Genomic DNA, 12,219 nt, shown 5'->3' on the forward strand with positions numbered 1-12,219 from the left:
TCTCAGCTGGCCTGGCTCCAGAACCACCCCCTGAGTCTGGTGGAATGTACCAGAATACCCTTCTCACTCCCATTTTACTCTGTCCTGGACCGCGCCCCGTTCGACACAGCAAACCCCACCCGGGACGGTGAGGGTGCACAGTCCGTGTCGACGGGCCGACTCAGCCTACGCTCTCCCGATAGACCCGCGGCACACGGTGTCGGAAGAAGGCCGCTGTCTGTGGGTTCACACGGCGTTGACGCCCTCTGAGCCGGCAAGGCTGATGAGAGCAGGAGGTTCAAACGGAGGGCACGGGAATCTCTTCCACTTGCGGAGGAGAATTTAATGAGCCGGGTTCGGGCCCTCCAGCCGCTGCTTGCCTATGGTCACGCTCAGACTTACGTTTTCCCCTCCCCCTGTTTGCAGATCGACGAGCAGAGTGATGTAATGATACTGAACGGTCATCCGATTCTTTGTTTCAGGGAATCGTGGGTAACCTGGCCAGCGGAAAGTCGGCCCTGGTGCACCGGTATCTGACCGGCACGTACGTCCAGGAGGAGTCTCCCGAAGGTACGCTGGGTGGCAGGCCACGTCAAGCTCAGGAGCGTTTAGCTTACGAAAGTTTTCTGTAGCGTATTCTAAGTCGTTACTATGATGCATCACACGTTTTGAGAAAGAATAAAATACCAGGCAGTGAAAGTCCTTAGGATGTTGTTTCTTTTGTAGTATTTTTAGCTAACTGATGATATTCTCTTTGGCATTTGGAGCCGTAGAGTAGAGCCTTGAAATGCTGTTGAATTTATTTCTTATCTAGCAGTCCTGGCGTTTCAAATGTTAATCCAGGGTCACCCCTTTAAACGTGACTCAGACATTTGTCTGTTCCCGATACTAAGTTTGTACGTAATCTGCACGTACTGTTACGTAGTGGTAGATAGGAGCCTCTCAGGTTACCACCACCGTATGTTTGAGTATGTTTCCCCCATATATTGTATTCTGAACATTTAAGAACCATTTTGCATGAGAGTAAGAGATTTCTTTTGCCATTAGGCTTTTGCCTCTTCAGTTAACACGTTCACATTTTATTTTTTGCTTTACGTAGAGTTAAGGCAGTGACAGGAAGTCACGTAATCCCTGTGTTCTTTAATCCACGTAGAGTTCACAGGAAGTTTTCTGAGTTATATTTTCTCTCCGTGTAAGCTTTTAAAATCCAACTCTGAGACACTGAATTTCTGGTTCCTTCTTTTTCTTACTGGCTGTTCCATTCTTTGCAGATATGGACGCAGGTAACTATACATTTTCTTCATGGCAGAACTTGTCTTGTTGGAAGAGAGAGGAGAGACACAACTTCGCGCTGTAGTGTTCCCTTGCCTCCTCGTTCTGTGTATCATCCGATTTTGTTTCATTTCATCCTTTTATTTCAGTTAAACATTTCACCCTGTTTTGTCCCTTAGATGTCTTCTTAGCAGTAGTCCTGAGTAGCTTCCCATGTTTCCTGTAACACCTGTTCTGGCATTTAACTCTTGTCCTGGATCCCGTGTAACCATTCAGAAGAGTCTGGAAGGCTGGCGTTCTGGGGCCCTTCAGGGCTCTGCCGTCATTGGGCAGAATTTTGCAACCCTGTCATCACGGCCTCGTGGTGGTCACCTCAGGGAAAGGCCCTCTTTTCCGTTACCCGTGTGGAGAGGAGGGTTTAGGGAGGTGGGTCGTGGAGGCTCCTGGGCGGGGATCGAAGGGAAGCAGGGTGTCTATCCGATGGAAAACGTATACACATGCTAGAAAATGGCATGGTTTGGAGACAGGGGTCGGGGGGGGGGGTGCGGGGAGGAGAGAAGGTTCCAGGTCTTTCTGACGTCTTTCCTGGGACCTGTGCCTGAGCCGTGCTGGTGTTGGATTTGTTCCTTGGTATCTGAGCGTGGAATGTAGCCATGGTCGTTTTGATTCCACCTGGAGAGTCAGAGCATTTTTCTCGGGCTTTCTACTCACTTGTCGAGGTTAGGCGTTGACCCCAGATGCCGAGGGACTGGCTGACCTGACCTCAGATGATCCCCTCCTCCAGTAAATCCACTCGCGCTCTCCTCAGATGCTCTGATTTCCACCAGGGGCCGCCGGTGACGTGGTGTGGGCCCCTGGCTTTGCTGCCAGTGCTCTGGCGTTGGGTTCGGTGTCCCGTGTGGTTAGTGCGGGAGTCCCTGAGCCGTGGACGCCGTTCTCGTCCCCACGCGGTGCTGTTTTGTCATTATTGTAGCTTCTGCTGTTTTCCCGCTTGCTATTTTCGGTCTGTTCCATCACATTTGGGCCTGTGGTTTCTTTGCCGGGGCCCTTATGTTTTGATGAGCATGAAGGCATTTTTCTTGAACGTTCATACTTCAAAAGTAAAATTTGTACCCGGTGGGGTGACTTAAACCGTGGTCTCTAATGAACCCACTTCCTTGACACCTTTTACTCTACTAAAATTTCATGACATCGCATACACTTATAAAAGTACGTTATTTTAAAGGAGAGCGAGTGACTACACCAAAGGCCGTCCCTGTCCTCGTCGGCAAAGTCTCATCCCCCCTCCCCTCCTCCAGTGGCGCCTGTGCCCAGGGCCCCCCGGACCAGGGGAAGGACTGTCAGTGGTCTTTTCTCAAGGGCCCAGCCCACCTGTCTTCTCACGTGACCCCAGGTCATGGGTGGGGCTGCCAGGTGGCCCCAGTGGACCTGCGTCAGGGCCTCTGGCTGCAGAAAGAACTGGGGCAGGTGCCCCGTGTGCCTGGAAACCCCATAGGCCCCAGTGAATCTTTGTTTCCCAGGAGCTGTCTGCACGTGCCTTCGTGGAACCAGGCATGTGGCCATGTCCTTGCCTGTCATGCAGGGGGACCAGGGAGCTGCCCCCCACTTCCTGTCCACTTGCCTGGGCCTCTCATGCAGGGGGACCAGGGAGCCGCCCCCCACTTCCTGTCCACTTGCCTGGGCCTCTCATGCAGGGGGACCAGGGAGCCGCCCCCCACTTCCTGTCCACTTGCCTGGGTGAGTTTCAGAGCTGCAGGAGAATCCGGTTGTTTCTGAAAGGACACGAACAAGGAAAGCCTGGGTCTCTCGCCGTCTGGCCACACTGAAGTTCTTCCTTACCACCAGGGAGTCTGCACCTAGAAAGTAATTATAGTTCTTGTCGAATGTGTTAACATCGACCGAGTGCCTGTGCCCGCCTCGTTGAGAAGCTTTACGTTCAGAACGTTCTGGAGTCGGGACGTACCAGAGTCGTTGCCCAGGTTTACGGAGCATGTCCGAGCAACGGAATCCCGTCCCACGAGTGTGGACGGCAGGTGAAGCCGATTAGAGCTCAGCCCCACCTGCCACAGCTCACAGAGACCAGAGGTCAGGTTCGAGGGCAGCTAGCTGCTGACGGGCATCTCCATCGCCACGCTGGGGGCGGTGCCCTTCAGGTGAGCTGCAAGGCCTGTCCACTGCTTCTGGTTTGTCCTCCTTTTCCTCTCGCAGCTGCCGGGGGACCAGCTGCCTCTGGCCGCACGCGGGCAGTGACTTCAGGCACGAGGATTGTTGCTGCCGGGACTGTGAGGTCTGCTTGCGCACCTGGCGCCCTCCTGGAGCTCTCCTGTTCCCACCTGGTTGTCCCTTGATTTAATTAGCGTGCAGTGTCCTTTAGCGTCACTCTGACCCGTCACAGGATCTGTAGGTTGCTGGCTGTGTGAGGTGGCGAAGGCCTGCTGTTTTCAGGCGAGTGCTCTCTCCGTAGAAAACTCTGGCATGGGATGACCCCAGACGTTTGCCGGAACGTACTTTGCATCAGACTGGTCGTAGCTGGGTTTCCGAGGATAACAGCTGTTGTGTTTTAGTCGTGTGATTCCTTCTCGCTGGTATTTTATCCTCGTAGCAGAGAGAGTTGAGTAACACGATTTGGGTAATTTTAAAGATGCAGTTTAAATGAGAGACGGATTTAAATATTTTGTGTATTTTTTTAATTAGTAAATTAGCAATGCAAAAGTGGGCACCTCAGCAGGGAGCCAGTGATTCCATCAGAGGAATCCAAGGAGTAAAATTTTGTGCAGGCAGATATCCGTTCGGCCGTGTGTGTGCGTGTGTGTGTCTGAGTCCTAAGGCCGCCCTGACAAATTACTACAGACCAAGTGGCTTAAATCAGCAGAACTTCACCGTCACGGCTGTGCGGACCAGAAGCCTGCGATGAAGGTGTCGATGAGGTTGGTTCTTTCTGGAAGGCTCTGAGCGGGAGTCTCTTCTGTGCCTGGCTGCTGACAACCTTCGGCTGCTTGGCTCGTAGACCCATCGCTGCAATCTCTGTCCCTTTCATGCGACGACGTTCTTCCGGTGTCCTTGTCTCCGTGTCCAGATTTCCCTCTTTTCGTGGGAACGGCAGTCACTGGGTGTAGGGTCCCCCCCTCACCCCCCCGTTCTCTAGTCTGACCTCATTTTCATCACATCTGCCAAGACCCTCTTTCCAGATGAGGCCACGTCACAGGTGTCGGGGGCCGGGACTCGAATATCTCTCTTGGGGGCTGGGCTCCAACCCACGAATGACCCTCCGTGTTTTGCACAGAAGCTGCAGTCAGGGCCGTGAAGTTGCCCTGTTCCCTCCCGGGGCAGGAGGAGCGAGGGGCGACCCCCGCTCTTCGCGGAGCCTCACGGGCACGAGATGAGCGTGTGTGTGTGTGACCTTCACACCTCTGATGGGAATTTCACGGCTGCCGTTCACCTGCAGTAGAGACAAGATGAAAATGACCCCTTTGCTCTCAGCGCCCTATTAAAGGCTGCAAATTAGAATTGTGAATGATGTTTTGAGCATGGAATTGGAGTCTCCACCTCGTGTATGTGCTTAATATTCACGGTGCACCCCTCCTTCCCCACCGCAGACCTCCGTGACCGCCATTCGGCATTTAACTCTCTCCCCTCAAAACTGAGAAAAGGAAAAAAAGGAGGGGAAACCAGGCTGTCCAGGGTTAGTGGGAATTTGACGGACACTGTGGACCTGCCCCGAGCCACTTGACCCCGGGCGGGCTGGAAGATTGTGACACTTGGAGCTTTGGAACGGAGTCGTTCCCCTGAGACCCTGTCTCCGTGACATCCCTACGTTCTTCTCCCTCATGCCGTGGGCCCTGCCGAGCTGTGCGGATGGCTCGTGCAGAAGCATCTGGAGCCCGGGGACCTCACACCCAGAGCTGCCTTTGTGTTCGTGGGGTAGGGGACGGGCCCAGAGCTGAGATGAGACTCAGCTGTCCAGTGGATTGAGTGGGAGATTATAAGGTTGGTGGAGACAGGCTTAAGAATGTCCATGGACCCTCCTTCCTGGGATAATAAGATTAACTGCTCTTCGCTAATTTTTCAAGGAAGTACCAGAACTAAACAGGGCAGAAGGTGCCAGGGTGTCCGTCCCTAGTTGTGGGTATCACGTGCAGGTGGACAGTTCTCTGGTACTGCCCCCTGCCGCAAGGGCTTGCTGGCGGTAAGGTCCCCGCGAGCTGGCCATCCCTCCCCCGTTCCTGCCCGCAGGACTCTGCCCGCGTCTGTCTCTGGGCAGCAGCTAGGTTCTCAGGAGCACATGTATCCAAAATAGTTTTTTAATGAATGTTTACTTAGTTGCTTAGAAACAAACCATGTGGTAAACACTTCGCCATATTTTCTGGGACACATGAAATGCGTTTAGGCCGTCTGCCCCCAAAATCCTTTCCAAATCAAATAAACGTGAAAAAAAAATTTTTTTTGTCCACTACCACTGCTCAACAGATGTTAGGGCTTATTTCTAAACACGTCCTTTTGTGCTGTTTAACGTTCCAATGAAAAAATCTGTAATCTCTAATAAAAGTTGAGTTGTTTTGAAGCCCAGCCATTTAAATGTTTTCAACATAATTTTACCATGTTACTCGTAACCAAGTGATTATGTGTACATGATAATTTTTTAACGAGGATTATCTGTAAACCTTCAGATGACGAGCAGCCCGCCAGTAGGTTGGTTTAATAGATCGAGCAGAGGTCCGGTCTTTCACATTCCCTAACTATTTCAAAGCAGCCTCTGACTGTGGAAGTTTCACTGAGCTCTCCTTCCTTCCGTCCATGGAACAGTCTGTTAACTCTGTCCTCTCCCAGCTAGGCCATAGGGAGGCTTAGGTGATGTTGTCCAGAGTAGGTGAAGGCTACTAAAATTCTTAGTAGAGCCACCAAGAAACAATAAGAGAGGCATATTGTCTGTGGAAGAGAAAGCTGTAAAGGAAGAATAAGGAGGGGGGTGCCTGGGGGGCTCAGTCGGTTGAGCGTCCTGCTTCGGCTCAGGTCGTGATCTCGCGGTTCGTGGGTTCGAGCCCCGTGTCGGGCTCTGTGCTCATGGCTCGGAAACAAGAAACTGCGGGGCTACTGAGAGTCGCTACCTTCTAGATGGAGAGCAGAAGAGCCACCTGGGTAAACAGCTATACTTCACGGCAGTGACCGCCGCGTGGCCGGGTGAGTCTCTGAGCACCCAGAAGGGGGCGTGCCGGCTTGTGCCACGGGGCTCAGAGCCCCCACGCGGTCCAGTGCATGCTGTCCGCACAGCCTCTGCCTTCCTGAGACCCCTCTTGAAGTCACACGTTGTTGTTACCAAAGCGTTCCCTTACTAGGAAAGAGGAGAGGAGGACTCGTTTCAATGTTGCAATTACGATTTTTTCCCACGAGAGGTTAGCACCAAAGGTGTTTTTTTAGGGCTTTAAACGCGTGACCTTTGCACTGCAAAGGAGAAAACAGTCACTGGGTCTGTCAAAGCTGAACCCCCCCCCCCCCCCCCGCCACTTAGGTGCCCTCGCCCTCGACCTTTGCCACATCTGTCCCCGTCTTGGGCCCAGATTCTCGTCATCTTGGCAATCGACGCCCATCCCAGGGAATCCAAATGGCAGTGGGACCGACTGCCACTGGCCCGGGCGGCGCCTGCCCTGGTCTGGCAGCCACGGGGTCCGTGTGTGTTGTATTAGCCTAGACCCTCGAGCGGAAGGGACAGACTAGATGAGCAAGTTCAGTGTGCCTAAGTAGAGCAGAGATTGATTTACTTGAGGACCGGGAGCAGCGGAGGGCATGGGTTTAGCTCTGGAAAGTCCCTGCTGATCCACGTAAGCTCGTGAGGAACCGCCTCTCCCACTTCTTGCCCCCGTGGGCTTCGTGCTCAGCTTGGTGGCAGGCAGTTCGTGGGTGGCCTCGTGACCCCGTGATCCTTAGTGTTCACAGCAGATGGGGGAGGGTTGATTGTTTCTCTCCGTGGCTGCAGCAGCCGGTCAGACGCGGCCCCGGCTGCCTTGCTGGAGCCCCGTGCTTCTCCTGTGTTGTAACCACTGGGGGGCTCGTAGCTCTTCTCCCCTGACTCACGGGTCGGGCGTCTCTGTTTGCACTGTGACAACCAGGTGCCCTGGAAACGCCGCGGGCACGGTTGAACTCACCCCAGCGCTGCCCCTGGCGGATCTCTCCCTGTGACTCCTGCAGTGTCCCTTTGGCTGCGGACCTGGGGCTTTTCAGGCATTGCTTTTCCTTCTTGGTTTTCAGGGGCACAGAACTTTGGAATGTTAGGCATTTGTTTGGATCCTAAGGTAGCAGCTCTCAGAACCGATTTCCTGCACCCCCCTCCGCACTGTCCTCTTAACTCACCACCTCTCCTTCCCCCTCGCTCTGTTTCATGGGTCCTGGGAAATGGGAGAGATCACATACCTGTAACCGTTCCTCGGCTGGGGCGATCTGACCATCAGGGCGGAGAGGTTTTCTGTGGAAGGCAGTGCAGAAAGGGAGAGATCCCGGGCCGAGGCCAGCCTTGGGGCAGAGAAGAGGGTGAGGGACACACCGTGCCGGGGCAGAGAGGAGGGTGCGGGAGAGGGAGGCGGGGGTTGGGAGAAGCGCCCTGCGTGGTCGTGGGTCAGGGTGGAGAGGAGGCTGGGAGTGAACTTGAAAGTACGGAGCTGACCTTTCAGTCGTGGCCGATCAGAGGTGGAGCTGTCGGCGTCGTCGGCAGAAAACGTTGCATCCCGTGAGACCGCACTCGCTTGACCTCACGGCTCTGAGTGCGAGCTCCCCTCTGGGGTCGTGGCCAGCTCCAGGGGCAGGACTCGGCGAGAGGGAGGTAGAAGTCAGCAGCCGTGAAATAGGCCAGGTGCCAGGAAGAATCCCTAGGGGAGTCTGTGGTATCCTGAAAGTGCCCTTGAACTCGCCTCCGGGTCCTGTGCTCCTACAGGAGTCAGGCGTCTCCGGCCTGAGGGCCGGGCATCCGCAGGAACCGGCCGTGCGCTCTGGGAAGGACCGGGGCCGGTCGTGTGTGTATACACGCGTGCACACGTGCACAGCTACCAGTGACTAAAGGTCACAATTTTGTATGGTTCACGTGAGTTCGCAGACGACCGACCCAGGCCAGAAGTGAAAACCAGATTCTACTTCAATGATGTTTTATCGCCCTCGACCTCGGGATGTTTTATCCATCCCGGCCGGCTTCCTGGAGGTGGTGTGTTGGGAGACTCTGAGGCAGGACCTAGTTCAGGGAGAGTATGAAGCGTGATGAGGAGGTGATGCCCGTCCTGGGTCTGGAAGCTGCTTGTGTTCTGTTCCCGTGACCCCGGGGAGCACCGGGTGCGGCCGGCACTCGTTACCCTTTTCTGAGCCCCGCCCCCCCATTTTTCTTAAAAGTGTTTTGCTTATCTTAAGCCATGACGTCACAAACAAAAGAAGAAAACAGCTCTTGCTCTTTGAGGGCCACTTGAGTCTGTTCATGGTGTGGAGAGTGTGGAACCCCTGGGCTGGCGGACAGACCGTCTCTCTTCGTACTGCAGGACGAGGGGGGCGGGTCCGGCTGCACTGAGCAGGGGGTCAGCGCCTGGCCCAGCATGGGGGTGGGGAGGGGAGGGCCTGTCAGAGTGCGGGGGGCGGGGGTCCCTGCATCGCCTGGCAGTGGGTCAGGGCAGTTGCTCTGTGAGTCTGGGGGCCCTCGTGGGAAATGGCTGGTGTAGGAGCCTTCTGGAGGCAGTTGGGGAGGCCCACCCCAGGCTCCTGACGGGCCATTGCTGGAGCCTGGCTCTGGAGCGGGGTGTGGGGACGAGCTCTGGAGATTGGAGCTGACAGACGGATGGATGGAAGGAGCTGCGGGCACCGTACGTCCAGGCCCCCCGTGGCCCCGTCAGGGGTGCTGGCTGCTCGTGGTTCGTCCGGGGCCCTGCGCCCTGGCACGCTCTCCGGCCCGGGCCGGCGCCCGACTGTGCCCCAGTGGCCGCTGCAAGCTAATCTCGTTCCGGGATGTTCCAGACGCAGCTTCCTGGGCCTTGCGAGGTCAGCTGTGGCCTCAGAGGCAGTGACACGCAGGGACCCCCCCCCCTCCCCCATCAGTGAGGGCGCCCGGGGCAGTCCTGTCTCCCGCCAGGCCTCGGTGCAGCCCCACCCACGCTCCGTGCTGGCCACCTCAGGTGTTCTTGGGGACGAAAGCCTCCCTCTATCCAGGATGGAGACGGGCCTGGACGCAGAACCTCCTGGACTTCTTCCACTTAAGTAAATACACTGTTTCCATGGGACTGTAACAGTTCCAGAGAGAAGCTGGAAAACAGCCGTCTGAATCATAACGTGGACACTGTGCAGGCGTCGGCATCAGCGTCAGAAACGGCAGAGGTGAGACGGACTCTCCAGCAGGGCTCCCTCACCCCTGCTCCGGCTGTTACGCCCATGAGCCGAAAGACTCGTTGCTTTTTTAAAGCTTTGTAAAAATAAGCCAATAAACACCCAGCAGGAAAGAATACGGCCCACAGCGCCTGATACGCTTATTACCTGGCCCTTTACGGAGACAGTTTGCTGACCCCTCACTCTGCAGAGCGTAGAAATGACGTCAGTTCGTTAAAACGTATAGGATTTCTTGGTTTCTCCGTAGGGTCCCATCTAACAGCAGCCTTTTTTAATTTCTTGAAGCAGATACCTGGCTGATGATCAAAGAATGGTGAGGGAGCGTTCCTTAAAGATACTACTTTTACGTATTCGGCTCTAGGATTGCGTATTTTAAAATAGGGTTTACGTGCCGACAGCTTATGTCTTTAACGGGAGGTTATTTTCACACGGGTAACGCTAGCTGAGAACAAGGAGTCTGAGGGACTGAGAGGCCAGCAGCCAGCGCGCCGGGAGCTGTGATCCCCCGCTTGCTCTCGCTCACGTCCTGACCCTCCAGCCCTCGACACGCACGTCAGGCCCCGGGGGTGTCGCCAGTCCAGGAAGCCTTGTTTAAATATTCCGGGCGGGGAGTTTGTACCCAAATCTGCAGTGCTCTCTTACCTTTACCTTTTCTTAATGCCTAAAATAAATGTGCAAAATATTAAAAATAAAGCAACCACAAGTATATTTTACCCCAAAGAAACCAATGTGCAAGACTAAATATACTTTGTTAGGTGTCACCACACAAGCTATTTCAGGGGCAGCAGTGGATGCTGGAATGTTCAGGCATGACCACAGCGGTGGGTACTGGAACATTTGTAATAAACAGTTTACTGATTTGCTCATAAATCAGCAGGGCCCGTCATTATGTGACTGCTCTCTCTAGACGGCAGATTCGGGACCGGGCTGCCCAGCCCCAGCCCCATCCGCTCTGGGTTCTGGGGGCAGGCTCTGCACCTGCTCATGGTGCCCATCCCCCTCCCCCGCCCATCCCCCACCAAGCCTGGCCCTTCTTACCCGCTTCCTGTCCTGCCCGCTGTCCTTGACAGTAAGTCCGTGAGGGCACAGGTTCTGTCTTGTTCCCTCGCTCCCCGGCACCGACACCGTGCGTGGCACCCGGTGGGGCTTGCTCATCAGTGCTAGTGGTGGTTGAGACCAGGGTTCGGTCCACCCGGTGCCGGGAGGAAACGCAGAATTGGCCAGGAAGCAAGTCCCAAGTGGAGCTGAAGGAAAGGATCACACATGGTGACACCCGCGACTCGCCTGCTGCTATGAGAACCAGAGTGTCGTCGGAGTGCAAATCGGATGCGTTCTGTCCCTTCGTTCCCTTATCACTTGCTCACGTGGAAGCCTGGCCTGAGGTTAGAAACACAGCCTTATGCGTAGGTGAGAGTCTCTTCTGTTGGGAGAGACTTGCAGCATCTTCTCTGTCGCGCATTTGGAGAAAGGCTGTAGAGGACTTGCTGTTTCGTGAGCTGTTTCGACTTTTGTTCCCCCGGGTCTTCTGGAACACGTGGAGTTAGGACCATGTACGGGGCAAGTCTTGGTTCTCCTGTGCGAATCGGAGCACCGTCTGCGGCCGCCTGGTTGCCGCTGCCTTGGTGCCCTCTGGTTTCACCGAGTTTGCAGGGTGAGCCCCTCTGAGTGTGAGTTTGCCTTTGGAAATCACAGAGCTGTCGTTGTGACGTGGCGGTTTCTAGCTGGTGTGTGCGAGGCCCCTGTGACGTTTGAGGACCCTGACGGGCAGCTGGCGTGACCTAGCCGGTGCCCCCTCCCCATGGCCGCGGGGGCTGCCATTACCTGAGTTTTCACAGGAACCACTCAAGGTGGGGGTTGGCCTCAGTGGCGGCTGTGCGTCTGTTCCCCTTTGTTGCCGGAAGCACCCGCACCCAACCTCACGACTTTGCAGATCGCCGGCTGGGCTCAGGGCGCTTGGAAGGAGCCGGGGTCCCTGCGTGTGCTGAGCTCTGCCGTCTGCCGTCCACTGCAGGTTACTGACCCCTGGCACTGAGTTACTGGGGAAAATACCGAGTTCATGGGAGGAGTGCAAGTGAGCTCTGGGCTTTGGGTCCTAGTTTCTCCAAATAGGAAAATCCCGAGTGTGTGGCGCCAGGGCGGACTGAGTAGGTCCGGTGAGGGGGGTAGGAGGGGTGGGCTCTGAGCCCAAGGGCCAGTCGAGTGCCGGAGGAGGTCTGGCTCATGACGCCAGGGCTGGAAACAGAGGCCGGACCCAAGGCTAGAGGCCCGGGTGGTCGGCATTATGCCTGGAGCGTGCGGTGAGGGCAGGCGGGCGGGAAGTCATTCGCATGCACGGCGTTCCCTGCATCTCAAAGCGGACCCCGGACACCTGCAGAAGGAGACCAGGTGCCTTGGGCTCTGTGGCCCCCTGCCTTCTGGAGTTGATGACAGCCCAGAGCTTACCTTCTGGTGCTCTTATCGCAGAGAACTTTGGGGGGGGGGGTGGGGTGGAGGGATAGTACTATCATATTCTAGAGAGTGCTTTTGTGGGGTAGGGGGAACCAATAAAACTCAATGAGAATGCTGCCGGGTCTGTCACCAGATCTTGAAAATGGGAGACTGGCCGGGGCCACCCACCCCACA

The 12,219-nt window shown here is 55.5% G+C and overlaps 1 protein-coding gene across 16 annotated transcripts in view; it reads left to right on the top strand.

The window, feature by feature from the left end:
* Nucleotides 1-12,219, top strand: part of AGAP1 (ArfGAP with GTPase domain, ankyrin repeat and PH domain 1) — a 540,980-nt gene that overhangs the window by 191,344 nt on the left and 337,417 nt on the right. For 14 of the 16 annotated variants that reach the window (XR_006221027.1, XM_042995745.1, XM_042995748.1 and 11 more), the window contains 2 exons: nt 462-549; nt 1,251-1,262. Coding sequence is in view for 15 of the 16 variants with exons in the window: in XM_042995745.1 (XP_042851679.1) it covers nt 462-549; nt 1,251-1,262 (100 nt within the window). In the remaining variant the exon portion in view is untranslated. The remainder of the gene's footprint in view (nt 1-461; nt 550-1,250; nt 1,263-12,219) is intronic. The other 2 variants (XM_042995746.1, XM_042995749.1) reach the window with 1 other exon arrangement.

The sequence above is a fragment of the Panthera tigris genome, chromosome C1, assembly GCF_018350195.1.
Source record: "Panthera tigris isolate Pti1 chromosome C1, P.tigris_Pti1_mat1.1, whole genome shotgun sequence".
In the NCBI taxonomy this organism is placed as follows: domain Eukaryota; kingdom Metazoa; phylum Chordata; class Mammalia; order Carnivora; family Felidae; genus Panthera; species Panthera tigris.